Source organism: Daucus carota, chromosome 8 (assembly GCF_001625215.2).
Source record: "Daucus carota subsp. sativus chromosome 8, DH1 v3.0, whole genome shotgun sequence".
Taxonomy (NCBI): domain Eukaryota; kingdom Viridiplantae; phylum Streptophyta; class Magnoliopsida; order Apiales; family Apiaceae; genus Daucus; species Daucus carota.
In genome coordinates, this window is record NC_030388.2 from 25,621,172 (window position 1) to 25,639,217 (window position 18,046).

Here is an 18,046-nt window from a genome sequence, read left to right on the forward strand (position 1 = left end):
ATTAGCCTCTTCAGAAAATACATGGGAAGAATTGCTATCAAACATGTCAAATAAGCATAAATCAAAATTAAAATTACAAAAAGTTTTTATTAAAATATACTTCCTCGTCCCATTTTATCTGTGTTATTGGAAAAAATTATGTCAAATAACATTTGTTCGCCTCTTTTAAAAGCAATAATTTAAATGTTATATATATATATATATACTGATTACTAAGAGTTTGAATAGAAAATAGATCAATTTGATAAAAAAAAAAGACCTTTTCAACGGAAAATCGTCATTATATATATATATATATATACTCACAGTGTAATTTAAAAAATATAGATGAGAAAATTAAATATTTTAGTTAATCTCTTAAAATGCGTAAATATTCAGAAAAAGACATAAAATACGTATAAAATATGAAAGGAAGGGAATACAAAAATTATTTTTTATTTAATCAAAAATATACACATCAGTTTCGGTGTAGTGCAAGAATAGTAGTCAAGGTCTCCTCTCTTCTCATTTCTTGTGCTACTACAATTACAATTTATATCCCTCTTTTCTAGCTTTAGGGTTCTCCAGCTCTAATTTTCATCTCATTAATGCTTTCTTTATTCACTTTTTCTCTGTAATAAATTTTCTTAGATTGTCTTAACTCTATTTGCACCACTTTCTTTACATGTACATGTGTTTGTATTTATGATTTGCTGTTTTCACTTGGGTTGACTTGTTGTTTGATGAATATATGATCTTCAATTTTGCAATCTTGGTTGCAAAAATCTGATCTTTCTGTGTTTTTATAGTCTTTTATGTATTCATTTTGATAAAGATTTGATCTTTTTTTATAAAGTTAGTGGGTTTTGTTATATCTTTGATTTCAAGAATTTTGTGAGAGTTGATATTTGGCGTTGTTGGTGTGATGATTTGTTTTCAATATTTTTAGGAATTTTCGTGGGTTTTAGAGTTACTTGATTTCGGAGATTAAATGGATAGTAATGGGAAAGATTATGGTTGTGATAAAAATGATGTTAAGAGTGAGGCGTTGTTGAGTGATGTGGAGTCGAAAACTAGTTTACTTGATGGAGATAGGAAGGAGGATGAAGACGAGACGACTACATTGTTGGTTCCTCCTCGGAGAGGTGGGTTGTCAAGGAAGGTGGAGAAATCACAAAGGAAAGTAATGTGGAATGATATTAATGGGAATAAGCTTGCTCAAGTGCTGGAATATCAACCAAGGTAATCGTTTTTGTTAGTGATTTTGTTTATCTATATTTCTTTGAGTTTGTGAATTTGATATGAAATTTAATCTTGTAGTTTTGTGATGCCTGATTGCTAGTATTTATTTATTTGCCAGTAAACTTTTTTGATTGTATTTGATTGATATAGGAAAGTTAATAAATTATCTTGATTTGTTGTGGATAACTAATGTCTTGAACGTAAGGGAGGATAGATAAGTGCAAGTAAACGATAAAACATAAATACCTGCATAGATCGTGGGAAGGAAAGTGTAAACTGTTAGCGATGCTTCTAGATCATTTCGACGTTACATTGGGCATTGATTTCCTATTGGCAGCTAAGTGCTCAGTGCTGCCTTATCTTGGAGGGATATTCATTGCTAATGAGAAGGAACCGTCTTTTGTGATCTGAAAAGGGTGATAGTCTGTCTTAACTAGGGCCAAGCAATATCCAAGCTAAATTTGCTTTGGGTGGCAGCGTACTGTTAAGCATCTGAAAAGGGTGATAGTCTGTTTTAAGTCTTAATTATGGCCAAGGCCCAAGTGATATCCAAGCTGAATCTGCTTTGAGTGCCATCATACTAGTAATGCTGGTGATGTTCCAGGATAATACATATTCTGGTGTTGAGCCTATCAGTTACTAGTAAATTATATTAAACTAAGTCTGCGAAATTTTTTATATTGGCGTACAAAACCGGATTTGATGATATCTCCAAGTGGTCATGGTAATCAAGTTCTGTATGTGCTAAATTAAGCAGTATGAGGCCCAAGTCATTGCCTTCAAACTCATTTGTTGTCTCCCAGTTTCTATAAAGAGAAAAGCCACTAAGATTATGTATCTAGCTTAGGTTATTTCTAAAACTAAACTAAAACTTATAAATATGTTCACTTTGTAGTACTCTTGAGATCAGAATTATTGGTAAGTTTCTTGACAATCCATGGTCCACAGACAACATTGTGGGCTAACACATTTCCAGTGATAATGATGTTAGAATGGCTGAGTGGTTGACAATGATTTGGAATATGAGTGGATAACGGGAGCATAAGTATATTGGAATGTAAGGGGCTGCATTATTTACTAGCCTCCAAAAAACATATGAATCCTGCTTTAAATCTGTTATGGAAGTTTGATTATTCACGCATCACATATAACTGCAAATCCTAAATTACCAGTAAGTTGAAGGATAAACACTTAATGATCTTCATAACGTTGCAAGAGTCTGCAAGCCTCAATGGATATGTACTGTTATAGGCCGAGGTGAATATATTTGGGGTTCATTTAAAGAGCTAGTATTAGGATAAAGTTCCTTTTTCCTGTTGTATCCATGTCGTCTGCAAAGCATATCTGTAGTTATAGGATGGCTAGGGTTGGAATACAAGTAAGTTAAATGACCCCATTGACATACCCTTCTTTCCATTCCTATCACTGCTTAGAACTGCGGAACATAAATTTATGACTGTTATGTTTTCATTCTCAATATTTCTCTTGTTGGGAATGATTATAATCCTCACATTGTAGCCCCATCGCTACAATCCTTGGATTTTGATTATTTTAATAGTCTATTCCCATTTTCACTTTACAAGGGATATTTAAGGGATTAATCTATGAAAGAATAATAATACCTTTCATGTAATAAAACAAGTATTCTGTCAAAAAAGAAAGTATGAGTAGATACAGTGTAAGGGTTTTTGTTGTTTACATAAAATCAAGACTTGGTATAGACCAAGTATCATTTAATCAATTAATCCTCTCCTATTATAATACTATCCCATACTTAATTTTCCATCCGACGTGGCACCAGTAATTTTCTATCAGAATTGAGATGACATTAGAAAGTGAGAAAAGATGTTTTGTGAAATTCACGGAGGTTACAAGTAGATTGTTTAAAGTTAAGTAAAGATAACTGTTGGAGATCCTGAACCAGATGCAGCTGAAAAATTTAGCAAGAGAACATGGCAAGAAAAAAGAGAACTTGGTTCCTTGTTGATATTAACTAAGATTATCTGACATTTTAAAACAATTGATTTGCTTAAATAGGCTAAATACTAATGTGGGACTGACTCAAGTAACAACTGATTTGCTCAATTGATTTGCTACTGTACTGTGAACTATGTAACAACTGTTGTAGCTTCATTAATAAGATTATGGCATGTATATAGTGAATATAAAAAGTGCTGAAGAAAGGAAACTTTTGAGTTGCCGTCATTGCTAATCTTGTGTTTTTCTGCAGTGACGCAAGTGACTCCGATGACGAGGAATCAGATTCTTGCCTCTGTAGAATAATGTAGAGCTTGTTGAAGATCACCTGTCAGCAAATATATAAGAGTAAAAGTTTGTGAGCTGTACTTTTAACTGTAAAAGTTTCTATTGGTAGCGAGTGGTTGCTGTTTTGAGCAAGTTTTCCATGTGCAACTTTGTCACCGGCAAGCCAGTTTGCCACGGATCTTTAACGTATGCTGAGGTTCCTGGTGGAAGAAGACCCGTGTTTTTAGGAGCAAATACTCATCAACATGATTATATCGAGATATAGCCTTTTAAAGTACATTTACGATGTGCATCTATGCTTAATTATTACATCAGTGATCTTTAATATGTACAAGTGTAACTCATGTTCGTGTTAAATTGTATATCGTATTATAGGAGAAAGTATCTATGTGATTTTTGCTTCTCGTTAGAATAAAATTTCCTGAAATGCTTATCCTTGGTATTATGGGTCCATATGGAATTTGATTTTACCTCAACTTTGTGCAAGTTACTTGCATGGTAGCCGTGCATACACTATTGCAGAAAAGATTTCAACTCTCGTCTTCTAAAATAGCAGTAACGCAGGGCAGAAGAAGTAGAGGTTAAACTAGTCTGTTGGAAACCGTCGGATCAAGGTGAAAAAGGCCGGTTTAGCTTCCTTCTGGATGCAACACAGAAGGTAACTTAAAGTGTGATTTGATATACATAACTAATCTAATGCAGCCTATGTCGTCCTCCACAAATTCTATTTCGGTTTCACCTCATTCCTGAGCTTTGGTACAGTTTCTGTTTCATTCTCTCTATGTCTAAGTTCGGTGCTCGGACTTTCAAGCCTCTGCTAGTGACTTTACCTCGTGTAACTTGAAACATGTCCTAGGGATATACTTAGAGTTCGCTTAATTAGGATGATATCAGTCTTATAAACAACTCCAGTTTTTTGTTATCGGACAGATGCGTCATGCATTTACTCTCAATATGACTCTAGTTGGCCGGGCAACCAACCAAGGTGCTTTGCTTCATGTGAATTTGATACCAAAAAGTGAAACTAACATGTCAATTGGTGCTATATTTTGTATCAAATTTAACTTATTTTCCGTCTATCCTACTCTTTTATTTATAAATTTAATTTTTCAAACTAATTTTATATCATGAATCTCATTATATTTATTATTAGGTTAACTTTTCAAGCTAGCTTTGTACAAGGATGATCATTCTTCCCCTTGCTCGACCCCGATCGATCCCCGTCCCGCTACTAGGTCGGAGAATCGGAGACGGTTGGATAAGGAGTGCAATGATCCAAACCCATAATTAATATGTCACTCTTAACCTATTGTTTACGAGTATAATATTCACTTTTAGTTCAATTTTCATCTTTTCTAATATAAATACATCTAAGAAATAATATTTAAATTCTCACATCATTTATTATAGTGAATTACTAGAAATAATATGTTTTATTGATTTTATAAAGAATAAGTAGAAGTCTATTGCTTAATAGGGTTTTTCATTGTGCATATATTAACAGGACAGCTAAAACAACATAAAAGATAATAAGAAAACCTGTCCAAACAGGATAAAAAACCAAAAATAAGGTGATAAAATCTGGGCCGTTGATTACGACGATATTCACCCTATCTCCACAATATATATCCAACGCCAATACACAAATTCCTGACTTGTCCCCAAACCCCAGTCGGCGACTCAGCTGAAACCCTGGTATAAATAAGTATACACACAGCTATAGATACGATAGGATGGATTCAGATCAGGGGAAGCTGTTTATTGGTGGGATATCATGGGACACGACTGAGGAGAAGCTGAGTGAGTATTTTGGGAATTATGGGGAGGTTTTGTTGACATCTGTCATGAAAGATAAGCTTACGGGAAAGCCTAGAGGCTTTGGCTTTGTTGTCTTTGCAGATCCTTCTGTTCTTGATGCTGTTCTTCAGGAGAAACATGTCATTGATGGCAGATTGGTATTTTTTATTTTTTATTTTTTTTATGTATGTGTGTGTTTGTGTTTATGTGGGTCTAGGTTTCTGTTTTGTTGAATTTGATTCTGGGCGTTTTTGTATTGATTTGATGTTTTGTGGGTATTGTATTGTGGTAGTAGAGGTGTTTTAGGTCGAGGGTTTTTTAGCGTTTTAGTGGATAATTGATGTTTTGATTTTGATTTGACTTTTTAATGGTTTTATGTGCGGCTGATTTGTTCGTGTCATCTGCCTTGGATAGTTGGAGTGAATGTTACTGGTGATTTATAGTTGCTCTTTTGTTGGTTTTTTGTGCATAGTTTTGTGCTATTTAGTGGCCACAGCAAGCCAGTTGATTGATTGCTTTTATTTGGATTCAGTGTCTTCCCATTTGGGTGTTGTTAGAGAGGCTTGTGGCCTTGTGTTGTGTGGCTGTGGCATTTCATGTAGTTGTTGTCTCTTGGTTATTCTTTGGTTAATGGTGGCCTGTTCGTTGCTTGCTCCTTTTTTATATGATTGTAATTTTTTACTTTTAGGTTGAGCCTAAGAGGGCCATGTCTAGGGAAGAACAACAAGTGTCGAAGGCTGGGAACCCAAGTTCTGGCAGAAGCTATGGGGGTGGTGATGTTAGGACTAAGAAAATTTTTGTTGGGGGTTTACCTCCAACATTGAGTGAAGAAGAATTTCGTCAGTATTTTGAGGCTTATGGGCAAGTTACTGATGTGGTGGTTATGTATGACCAGCAGACTAATCGTCCACGTGGGTTTGGTTTTATATCTTTTGATACCGAGGATGCAGTTGATCGGGTTTTGCACAAAAACTTCCATGATTTGAACGGTAAGCAAGTGGAAGTTAAAAGGGCTCTTCCCAGAGATTCCAATGCTGGTGGGGGTGGTCGTACTATGGGTGGCGGTGTAAGCCGTGGTGGTGGAGGTTATCCGAGCTATGGCGCATCTGGTGGCAATGTAAGTTCATATGATGGTCGTGATTCGAGCAGGTACATGCAGTCTCAGAATACTGGTGGTGGTTATCCATCATATGGATCATCTGGATATGGTGCATCTAGTAATTGGTACGGTCCTGGTGGTAATGGCGCTGGTTCTGGTGGCTATGGTAGTTATGGTGGTGCCAATCCTGGGTATGGTGGTCCTGCTGGGGCCTCATATGGAAACCCTAATGTCCCAAATACTGGTTATGGTTCTTATGGTAGTGGTCCAGCAGGTGCTTCAAGGAATGCATATGGTGCCCATGCATCTTCTGGATATGGTAATACTCAGTGGGGTGCTTCGGGTGGCTCTAACGGTGGTCCTGGTGGTGCACCTGTTTCTGTGCCCACAGGTCAATCTCCTAGTGGAGCTGCTGCCTATGGGAACCAAGGTTATGGCTATGGTGGATATGGTGGACCGGATGGGTCATATGGAAATCCAGCTGCATATGGTGCTGTTGGGGGTCGGCCTGGTGGTGCCCCAAATAGTTCATCTGCTGGTGGTGAAGTACAATCTGGCAGTGGAGGATACATGGGTGGTAATTATGGGGATCCAACAGGGAATTCAGGATACGGAAACCAAGGATGGAGATCTGACCCCTCGCAAGGTTCTGGTAGTTATGGGGCACCTAGTGGCGGACAAGTTGGATATGGCGGTGGTTATGGCGCACCACAACAGTAATTTTGATATCGTGAGTCTGGTTCTGAAAAAGCCACACAGTTGATGTTCTAAAGGGCTGTTGCAGCAAACAATTGATGCATCATGCATTTAACAATTGAAATGGTTGGAATGCTTGAATTTTAGTAGTTTGCGTATCTGTTTAAGTGTTTTGGTAGCTTATAATAAGCAGTATCTTTAATTAGGTTTTGGCTCTTCCTATTTGCTTGCTAAGTGTAGTTTTGAACTTGATGTGCTTACAAGTATCTGTTTGTCTGTTTGAAGGTTTCTTTATGCTAGTGTGTAATGTGTATGAATGATATAGAACTATTAATATTGTTTCCTTGATTGCTGTGATATGATTTTATTTTTTTATGTGTTTCAAATTTGTCTTCAAAATGAGGTAATTAGAATTGAATTCAGAGAGACCTGTTGCAGTCATTGATAAGGATTCAGTGACTGTTCTATATGTTGGAAATTTCCTTCGAGATGAGGTAATTAGAATTGAAATCAGACTCTGTAGGCTGTAGCAGTATGGAGGATTTTGTGAGCCTTGTATATGGTAGAAGTGGAGCTCTTTAGCCATTTTGGATCATCTGTGTTGTATGCGTATAAGTAGTGTTAGCAGTAAGTAGCATTTGTGGTAGCTGTAGTGGTAGCATTAGTGGCAGCCGTAGTGGTAGCAGTAGCGGTAGCGGTAGCGGTAACCGTATTGGTAGAATTAGCGGTATAACCGTAGTGGTAGCATTAGCGGTAACCATAGTGGTAGCTGAAATTAGACAATGGCATAATGACTTGGCTCTGTGCCCTTGTGTTGTACAGGAGGAGGTATGCTTGATAACCAATTTGATGTGTCATGGCTATAAAAAAGCTTCATGCTAAGGATTCTGAAGCAAGGCCGTGAAGATCTGACAGTGCCACTGAGGTTGTGGGGTGAAATTGAAGTGTTCAGAGGCTAAACTCGGGAGTTCATGTGGGTATCCTGCACACTTTAAATAACATTAGTTAATTTGCCTATTGTTTGGGCTTTGATTAGACCAGGACAAAAGGAGTAAAAGTTGCTACCAAAATTTTATACTTTTAGATTCTAGGTGAATACAAGCCTTTCTTTCTTTTTTTGCTAAATAGAATACAAGCCTTTTTTTAATGTTACTCATTCATGCAGCACAAACTTGCTTTATTCTGGTTTCTGTTTTTTCTTTGTGTCCTTTTAGATAAAGAAAACGAATATAATTTTGTTAAAGTAGTTTCTACTATATTGTTTTTGACTGCAGGAAATTGTTTTGCTCTTTCTTGTGCCCGATATATGCATATATCTTGCTAGTGTTAGAATGCAGCATATCTTGTATATAAGCTACAAATTTCTACTTTCAAAAGACTGTATTGAATTGTTTTATACACAAGTAATCATTAATGAGAAAGAATGCAACTACGCAGTACTCTGCTTGTTACTTTCGACGGTATACACTAGATTCAAAAAATGTACAATTATGTCTGAGCTAGGTGTTTGTCTGTAAACCACATTCTCTGTATCAGTTGTCCTGATTTTTACCATCTAAAAACGACAGATGCTTTCTTCTCTCTTGGTGCCTCAGCTGTTACTATCTTATTCTTCAAGGTTTTAGGGTTATTTTTTGTAGGTACCACTGTGTCATCACAGGTCTTTGGGTTCTAGATCCAATTGACTTGTTAATCCGTACTTTTCATGCTTAAAACATCTGAATCTGGCTAAATTTAGCAGAGGCTAAAAAACACTAGGTACTTCATGAGCAGGAGATGGGGCTGGTAACCCCCTTATCATTTTGTTTATTTCAGATTGCGGAGTTGTCAATTGGCTGGATGCATTGATTCAGAGATTGGTTTTAGCAATGATGTTTCCAAAACGGGCAAGATATACTGATGACCTCGCCGGTAAAGTGGGATCGATGAAAAGAGGATATTTTTTTTTTTTTTTTATTATTATTATTGGCGTAGGTCCGGCCAGGATAACGCCTGTAAAAAAGTTGAATTTAAGAAATCAATTAGATAAGCATAGGAGGTAAAAAGGTCGGAAAGATTTTTTCCAGACGGGATTGGATAGCTCAGTAATTGGATAACTCGATGATGGGTTTATCTTCAGTTATTGTGGGACATCCGATTAGATTCTTACTCATACCGAAACTTGTTAAACAGACAAGTATTAAAACTGATTCTCGTTTGTAAGGCAGAAAAATCTGAATTAAATTGTCAAAAAGTATTATACGAATAGAATTCTCAAATTAGCACCCAGCCACCCATGTATATGCTGCTGCATTGTATGTATGTTGTAACAAATTCTCAAAGTCGGTTTAGTTGATAATTATTTATTATGTAAGTTTTATAAAAGTTAGATCATTGGATATTTTGTAATAAATATTAAAACGAGGACATGAATTAAACATTGAAATACAATATAGTTCATTTCTTTCGATTTCATAAATTCCAATCAGATAGCAAATTTACAAATGCATGCAGATAAGATGTAACACTTTGCATGTGAAGTATAATTGTCTTCTCAAATTAAAATGCTAAAACTGTCATTTTGTTCGCAAATCAATGCTCGCCCTTCCTTCTCCTTGTGCATTTCTCCCCTCTCTCGATCTCTCTCCACAACTTTCTCTCTGCATTTCTTCTCTTCTCTCTCAACAAATGTTGATCATCAACATAATGTAGATGATACTTGATCATATATAACAAGATTAATCAATTCAGATGGCTGCAGGTAGCTGCTCCTTGCACTCAGACGTCCAACATGGTACATGACACGGTGGAGACCAACCAGCTTGCATGGCCTTTCGGGACTCCCATCATCGATGGCCTCGACCAAGATGACCTTCGCATGGCTGCATACGAGATCTTCTTCACATCATGCCGCTCCTTGCCTGGCTTTGGAGGACGAACCCCTCTTTCATTCCACTCCTCTTCCACTGAATTTGATCTTCATGCCAGTTCCCCCAGGCCCGGCTCCCCTGTCACAAGCAACATCAAGAAGGTCTTGGGATTGAAGACGCTTAGGCGGTTGCCATCGTATAGGAGGACTGATTCGTATGGCTCCAATCCAGACTCGCCTGCAGGTTCACCCTTGGAACTTGACGCCTCAGGAAGTCCGGGGTATTCTCAGTTTTCGCACCCTAGGCAGAGACGCCCTGCGGAGATTATGAGGCAACAAATGAGGGTCACAGAGCAAAGTGATAATAGGCTCAGGAAGACGCTCATGAGGACTCTTGTTGGCCAAGTATGTTACATGCAAAAATTGTTGATTTTTGTTTAATTTTGCTTGTTGATTTCGTAGAAGATCGTTCATTTTAATGTTTTCAAGTTTCAATTTAAGGTTTTAATTTTGTAAATTATGAATTTTACTGCAGACAGGGAGGAGGGCAGAGACAATAATTCTTCCACTAGAGCTGCTTCGCCAGCAAAAGCCTGCTGAATTCAGTAGTCCAGTGGAGTACCATGTATGGCAAAGGCGTCAACTCAAGCTTCTCGAGGCAGGGCTACTCCGCTACCCTTCAATCCCAGTTGATAAAACAAATGAATTTGCAATTCGTCTTCAAGAAACGATCAATGCTTGTGAGTCAGAGCCATTAGACACTGACAGAAACTCCAGAGCAATGAAAGCTTTATGTAATGATGTAGTCGCACTAGCATGGAGAAGCCCTGATGGATCAGCAACTGATGTTTGCCACTGGGCTGATGGATATCCCCTCAACATACACTTATACACAGCTCTTCTCTACTCAGTTTTCGACTTGAAGGATGGTACATGTGTGCTTGATGAGATCGACGAGCATTATGAACTTGTAAAGAAGACATGGACTACTTTGGGGATCGATAGGTCCATTCACCAAGTGTGTTTTTCTTGGGTGCTTTTCCATCAATATATTAAGACCGGCCAAGTGGAGGCTGATCTTCTTGGAGCTTCACTTGCTGTGCTGGCAGAGGTAGCGAATGATGCAAAAAAGGCGGATCGTGAGCCTATATATGTGAAGATGTTAGGCCAAGGATTGAAGTCCATGAAAAAATGGTGTGATAAGAAACTGCTTGATTACCATGCTAATTTTAGTAGGGAAAATATGGGGCTGATGGAGAGCATGTTACCACTGGTTTCTACAGCTACCAGGATCCTGGAAGAAGATGTCCCGGATTATACTTTAACTTCACATGAGGAAGATGATGACACATCTTCCGATTCAAGGGGAAATAGAGCTGATCTTTATATAAGGTCATCATTAACAAAAGCATTCACAAAGGTAACTTCCTGCTCTTTTTTAAGAAATTGAATGTACATTTGTACTGCAGACATGTCAAATGGCTAAAAGTTGATCAGTGTTCATGAACTATCAAGTTCTAAAAATTTATATGTAGCTATAGCTTTAGACTGATTGTTCTTCTATATTTTTTTATCTGTAGATGCTTGATGATGGAAATGTTAATGTCGATGTGGTTGAAGTGGAAGAAGTCGGTGAAGCCCTTCTTCATTTAGCTCAGGCCACAGAGGAATTGGCAACGATGGAGAAGGAAACTTATAGTCCTTTGCTAAAGAAGTGGCACTCGATTCCAGCAGGTGTTGCAGCTGTGACACTACACACTTGCTATGGAACCTTACTGAGGCAATACTTATCTGATTCACCCTCACTTACAAATGAGACGCTTGAAGTTTTGCAGAGGGCCGGGAGGCTTGAAAATGTTTTGATTCAGATGGTGGTGGAAGACTCTGTGGAGAGTGAAGATGGTGGCAAAATGATCGTGAGAGAAATGGAACCATATGAAGTTGATTCAATCATAATGAAGTCTATAAGACACTGGGTTCAACAAAAATTGAACTTGGGGAAAGAACTTCTTGAAAAAGCTAAAGAAACTGAAGTAAGTTTTCAGTACTAATTATAAGTTGCGAAAAATTGTTGTAACACATGTCATACACAACTGCTGAACATAGAACCGCCACAATTTTTACAAGGAGCACATATAGTTGGTCACTAATATAGAGTTTTTTAGACATGGAACCCAAAGTCGAAGAACGAGCCTTATGCACAAACTGCAGTGGAGCTAGTGAAACTTACAAAGATAGCACTGGATGAATTCTTTGAAATTCCAATAACTATACCCGAGGTCTTGATTCACAAAATAGCTGAGGGTTTAGAGTATTTACTCCAGGAATACACCACATTCGTTTCATCTTGTGGTACGCAATGCCTCTACTAAGTTCGGTTTTCACTTGCCACTGGTTTACTTAAAAAAAATATTTGATATGAAATGACTTGAGGGTAACATCGATCTTTAGTCCTAATTAGTAAACAAGAATCAGTTTCTACAACTTTATAGATTCAATGTTTTACAAGTTTTAGCATGATCAGCTTAACTGAATTTGTGTTACTCATTATGAATCAGGTTCGAAACAGAGCTATATTCCCACTCTGCCTCCTCTCACACGCTGCAACCGGGACCCGAAGTTCTTCAAGTTGTGGAAGAAAGGCGGCCTTTGCACAGCTCCCATGGAAAATTTGATCAACATTGCTTCTACTAGTTCTAATGAAGAAAGCCATCCCCGGCCCTCAACCAGTCGTGGAACACAACGCCTGTACATTCGCCTCAACACCTTGCATTACCTTCTTTCACAGCTCCACAATTTCGACAAAATACTTACTTTATCCCCTAATATTGTTCCCTCCAACAGCCGTGGTCACCAGCCTGGCAATTCCTACTTCGACGAAACAAGAATTGGCATTCAGTCTGCCACACGACACGTCTCAGAAGTTGCAGGCTATCGTCTCATATTCCTTGATTCAAACTCTATATTTTATGGGAGCATATATGTTCATGGTGTAGAGAATGCACGTATAAAACCAGCTGTGAGGATTCTCAAACAAAACCTAATACTTTTAGGGGCAATATTAATAGAGAAAATTCAAGCATTGGCTATAAAAGAAGTAATGAAGGCATCCTTCGATGTATTCCTTATGATTTTGCTAGCTGGAGGGGGTACTCGGGTTTTTACTAGGCAAGAACACCCTATGATTGAGGAGGATTTTGATAGCTTAAAGAAACTTTTTTCTACAGCTGGTGAAGGATTGCTTGCGGAAGATTTGGTGGATAGGGAGGCAGAGATAGCGGAAGGTGTAGTGGCGTTGATGGGACAGTCCACAGAACAGCTTGTGGAAGATTTTGGTAGAGTTTCAACTGAGACATATGGGGTAAGTGCAGTTGGGGCAGGGCAAAAACTGTCTATGCCACCAACAACAGGAAGATGGAGTAGGTCGGATCCGAATACTATATTAAGAGTCCTGTGCCATAGAAATGATCAAGCAGCTAGCAATTACTTGAAAAGAACATTCCAATTACCAAAGAGGAGGTAAAGAGATTATTTTTCCAAATTTGCAAACAAGAATATAGAAAACTGGACTTGAATAATTGTGTTCCTACCCCTATGTTCTTCATGTGAAGTGTAAGTGTAAACTGAAACATTCTTTTTTTGTCATGTTTTTTGAGAATTTAGTATAAAGTTCAAGGCTTTCACACACAAAGTATAAGTTTTATACCATTTGTTGCAAAATATACTCCTAATAATCAACATGGAGGAATTTCATGACTATGAAACATAGTGTAAATGTTTCTAAACTTTGCTAAGCTTTCCTTGTTATTATTGTCTAGATCTTCTACTTGATTCTTGTTCAGATCTTCTGGATTCCCTCAGTTCTTCTCCAAGCACCTCCATTGAATCCGAAACCTCTGCCTTATACACATAGTACCTACTCACAACTAAGAAGAAAATGAAATTCAAGAAGTTGAGTATTGCGAAAAATGCATAGTAGTAGTCCAGGTGAGAAGCATTGAGGTTATTCAAAATCCACCCTTTGTGCTCATTCTTCTTGGTAATATGCGACACAGTGGTAAGAAGAAAGCTACTGAAGAAACTTCCGATTCCCAGACTAGTAGTTGAATAAGAAGTTCCGAGACTCTTCATACTTTCAGGAGCTTGATCATAAAAGAATTCAATCTTAGCCACCTCCAGAAATGCATCAGCTGTCCCCATAAGGATAAATTGTGGAAGAAGCACAAATATTGTTAATGGAACTTGCTCACCACTCTCAACTACACCATGATCCTTGGCTACACTGAGCCTGTACCTTTCCATAAGTGAAGCAACTGTCATAATAACAATGTGGAAAGTCATACCAATCCCCATCCTCTGCAGAATAGTTATACCTCTCGGATTATTAGTCCATTTTCGTATAACTTTAACGAAAACTCTGTCGTAGAGCACCACACATATAAGCATGGACAATGTGACGAATCCGGCTAAGCTGGCCGGAGGAATTTTGAAGGAACCAATGTTCCTCTCTAGAGTTGTGCCTTGCTTCACAAAGAGTGTGTTGATTTGAGCAATCATCGTGCTTGGAATAAAAGTAGCAAATAAAATAGGAATCATGCGCAACATTTGCTTCGTTTCCTCTACTTGTGTCACTGTACTCAATGTCCATTCATCTGTTGGCCCTGTTTTCACACAAGCCTTGTTGAAGAACCTGCACAAAAACAAATGCATACTTTTAAGTATTCTTCTAGGAAGCTGGTCCAGAATATACGAATGCTAATAGTACACGTCCACTAGAAAAAAAGTGTTGGACGTGAAAAATGCTAGAATGAGGTAATTTTCCGCGGAATGATACTGTAGCACCCCTGTATATACATCAAAAACTTAGAGTTAAGCTGTCCAGCTTTTTTTTTTTTTTTTTTTTTTCTGTTGACATATGCTACTAACATACGTATGTCAGGGATCCGGACCCTTCTTTCTATATATACATATCTTCAAGTCAGTTGATTTAGGTATTTGATTATGATTGTACTATGTAAGACAAACCTCAATGAGGGTGTAGAATCAATTCTGAACTTTCCTTTCTTGGTATACACTTCCAGCTCAAGTTCATAAAATTCTTTAGGATCACTTGGGACTGGTACATGCCACTTCTTCAATGCAGCAACAATGACCTTAACCATTCTTGTAAAAGGGCTTCCAGCAGGCACCTTGTGGCGATAAAATCGCGTACCGGTCAAGAAGATCATGATCGATACAGCAAGGCCAAGAGTAGGGAGTCCATAACCAAGAGTCCATCCTACATTATCTTGTATGTACACAAGAACAGTGTTTGCAAACAGAGTTCCCAGAAAAATGCTGAACATCCACCAGTTGAAGAAGGAAAGCTTGTGGGCCTTTTCTTTTGGATCAAAGTCATCGAATTGGTCTGCACCAATAGTTGAAATGTTGGGCTTGGTTCCACCAGTTCCTATTGTGAGAGTGTAGAGAGCACCATAAAATAATGCTAGCTGCAACGTGGAGGCCTTCTCACAATTCGATATGTCAGGGTCCACACATTTAGGAGGTTTTAAACCGGGGATGGAGACTGTGAGAGTCAGTACAACCATACCCTGCATGATCACGTCGAAAATTATGTCCCACTCGAAAATAAGATAAAAAGAGTAGGGAAGTTATTTCCGTAAACAAACATCACCCTTACCTGAACCATTTAAAATACAACTTGACAAAGACTTTGAAACAGAGAGATAATATATAACTACTTGGTGTAAAATAAAGTTTAAATATAAAATCATTTTGTGAAAACTTATTGATTACGATACAGGGGACAGGGGTAACGGGCAAGACTATTGTGCCACCTCTGTCGTCGTTTATGTCATAAGTAGAGTTGACCGCGATAACTTACGCAAGTTTGATTTATTTTATCAGATACTATATTGCAATTATGTGATGGAGTGATGTGACATTATAAATATTTAGTAACTAAAATAAAAATATTATTTTGTCAGTTGATCACGTAATCGTTCAACGCTTGAGTAGTTTAATCTTGTAAAAAGAGACAACATGCATGCAGGGGATTAAAGAAAGGTGATATAATACTGCATCAGTTCACGCCTTCCTATTGCATAATATATGCAAATATTCGGACTTATCTTGTTGACTCGACCGTCAAGAATACACTGGTCCGGATCCCGGATTTAAAAAAAAAAGAACCCTATTCAATCTAAAATTTCTCTCGTTTAATAAAATTTCGTTCAATAAATTTTTATCCGTCGAACATATGTTATTAACAAGCGGTTTGGATGGCCTCACATGTTTAATAGTATATTTTTTCAGAAACAGTTGAAAAACAAGTGTAGTACAAGAAACTAACATGCAAGTCCCTGTCAACCTTACCCACAAATTTGTGATACGTAAAAGTCCTACTCCACATGTGTTGAAAATTCAAAATATCTTAGCTAGATTCAGAATATTCAAAGCCAGGTTCTTCGATTTTTTGTTGTTCATAAAATTTCAAGCTTTTGAGAAATAAACCACATAAGAATTGAAGAGACTATGAAGTAACAGTTAGCAAAAAAGGAAGAGAAACATACGGTGAGATAAATGGCGGAGGCGATGACGAAAGTCCAGTATCGGCCGAGATGAGCGTCGGCGATATAGGCCCCCAGAACCGGAGTCATCCAGATGGTGCCCACCCAGTTGGTCACATTGTTTGATGCGGTAACTGTCCCCTGGTGCAGCTTCCTCGTTAAGTATAATATCAAATTCGATGATATCCCGTAGTACGCCATCCTTTCAAATATCTCGTACACTGCATAAATTCAATAGGATTAGAGTATTAGCACTCGAACACGTATACATATTAAATATTTTTGTCGAGTTCCGATAACATAGTAAAATGTCGAGTATCGGTAACATTGTAATTAAGTGCGATGCCCTGTTCGTTTTCTGGCTTAAGCAGTCGGCGTGAACCGGCTCTATAAGTACTTCACATTATTTTTCTTTGAACATAACAGGTACGAGTTAGTTGGTCATGGACTCGCGTAGTTATAACATGGAGAAAAAATGAGTGTGGAAACTCTGCAAGGTAATGTATAGTGTGAATTTCGAAATTTATGTTCAATTTATAATTTGAATATTTACTACTTTTACTGCATATGTGAATTGTAATAGTATCAATTATATAATTATGGGTCTCCTTTATTTAAAAAAAAAATTAATTTCTTATGAGCAGTTATTATTAGCTTATGGAGGTTGTACCATACTATTGAAACTACATACCTACCATGTGCATAGATGCAACTTGCAAGTGATAACTACGTATCATGAAAAAATATCCGAGATCGAGTTGAAGACTAGAAGAGGTCTGTGTTGGATATAATCTTCAAAATAACTTAGATGCAAGTTAAGAAGTTTTAGTTTGAATACATCTTTGCATTATAATGGAATCACCGGTGATTCGAAAACTTCCGGCCATCCACTTGTAAACACGACTCTTCTCTATTATAAGTTGTTTTCATGGCATTTTGTGAGGGGGAGAGAGAGAGAGAGAGAGAGAGGGAGAGGGAGAGGGAGAGGGAGAGGGAGAGGGTGGGAGAGCGAGAGAGAGGGAGGGAGAGAGAGAGGGAGAGGGAGAGAGGGAGAGGGATTACCAACAACAAAAGAGCAAGCAGTCCATCCTCCTCTCTGAGATTTTCGAACAGGGTTACCTCTAAGATCAACAGTTCCATCTTGCGTGTAATCATCATGGCCCGTTTCTTCCGCACCCATTGTATATGAATATGTTTAAGCTGATGAGCTTCTGTGGTTGTTTTTATATGTGTGTTGGTATCTTCTGTAAACTATTGACCACTCTTGGAGAGAAGTGTTTTCTCTGCCAACAAAGTGTGAGCAACTCGGCCATTTTATAGACCGCTCGCATCGTATCTTTTATTGTATGAAATATAAATGGGAAAAAGTTAGTCGATAATTTCCACAAACTAAAAAAAACCAGCTTTTCAGTATGCATACTTGCATAGTCCAAACTAGAGATGTTCAAAAAATCTGAAATCTGAAATCCGATCTGATCCGATCTGGAAAAAAATCTGAAAAATCCGATCCGAAAAAAACCCGGTCTGGCCCGGCCCAGCCCGAGGGCCTAA

General features: G+C 37.9%; 4 protein-coding genes across 6 annotated transcripts; 3 read left to right on the forward strand and 1 right to left on the reverse strand.

Annotated features, from left to right (window-relative positions):
- The first annotated feature begins 454 nt into the window (after window positions 1-454).
- LOC108197394 (uncharacterized) lies at window positions 455-3,928 on the forward strand. The gene is made up of 2 exons (XM_017365002.2): window positions 455-1,221; window positions 3,452-3,928. The coding sequence occupies exons 1-2, from the start codon at window positions 971-973 to the stop codon at window positions 3,507-3,509; spliced, it is 309 nt and encodes a 102-aa protein (XP_017220491.1). The 5' UTR covers window positions 455-970; the 3' UTR covers window positions 3,510-3,928.
- A 1,146-nt stretch (window positions 3,929-5,074) lies between these two features.
- On the forward strand, window positions 5,075-8,230 carry LOC108199274 (heterogeneous nuclear ribonucleoprotein 1). 2 transcript variants are annotated; one of them, XR_010286340.1, is made up of 3 exons: window positions 5,117-5,441; window positions 5,972-7,204; window positions 7,901-8,230. XR_010286340.1 is itself a non-coding variant. In XM_017367024.2 (2 exons), the coding sequence occupies exons 1-2, from the start codon at window positions 5,220-5,222 to the stop codon at window positions 7,100-7,102; spliced, it is 1,353 nt and encodes a 450-aa protein (XP_017222513.1). In that variant the 5' UTR covers window positions 5,075-5,219; the 3' UTR covers window positions 7,103-7,435. The 2 variants fall into 2 exon arrangements, 1 of the variants encoding a protein (XP_017222513.1); XM_017367024.2 differs by lacking the exon at window positions 7,901-8,230 and having other exon boundaries at window positions 5,075-5,441; window positions 5,972-7,435.
- A 152-nt stretch (window positions 8,231-8,382) lies between these two features.
- Window positions 8,383-13,565, forward strand: LOC108199272 (protein unc-13 homolog). 2 transcript variants are annotated; one of them, XM_064082871.1, is made up of 7 exons: window positions 8,383-8,989; window positions 9,819-10,331; window positions 10,462-11,346; window positions 11,507-11,959; window positions 12,092-12,278; window positions 12,485-12,674; window positions 12,771-13,565. In XM_064082871.1, exons 1-7 carry the CDS (start codon window positions 8,978-8,980, stop codon window positions 13,447-13,449), a joined length of 2,919 nt encoding a protein of 972 aa, XP_063938941.1. In that variant the 5' UTR covers window positions 8,383-8,977; the 3' UTR covers window positions 13,450-13,565. The 2 variants fall into 2 exon arrangements, with proteins under 2 accessions (XP_063938941.1, XP_017222510.1); XM_017367021.2 differs by having other exon boundaries at window positions 12,485-13,565.
- Window positions 13,566-13,604: 39 nt separating this feature from the next.
- LOC108199273 (protein NRT1/ PTR FAMILY 5.2) lies at window positions 13,605-17,815 on the reverse strand. Its single transcript, XM_017367023.2, has 4 exons — window positions 17,558-17,815; window positions 16,499-16,716; window positions 14,952-15,517; window positions 13,605-14,616 (listed from the first exon to the last, which is right to left on the reverse strand). Exons 1-4 carry the CDS (start codon window positions 17,673-17,675, stop codon window positions 13,734-13,736), a joined length of 1,785 nt encoding a protein of 594 aa, XP_017222512.1. The 5' UTR covers window positions 17,676-17,815; the 3' UTR covers window positions 13,605-13,733.
- Window positions 17,816-18,046: the final 231 nt, after the last annotated feature.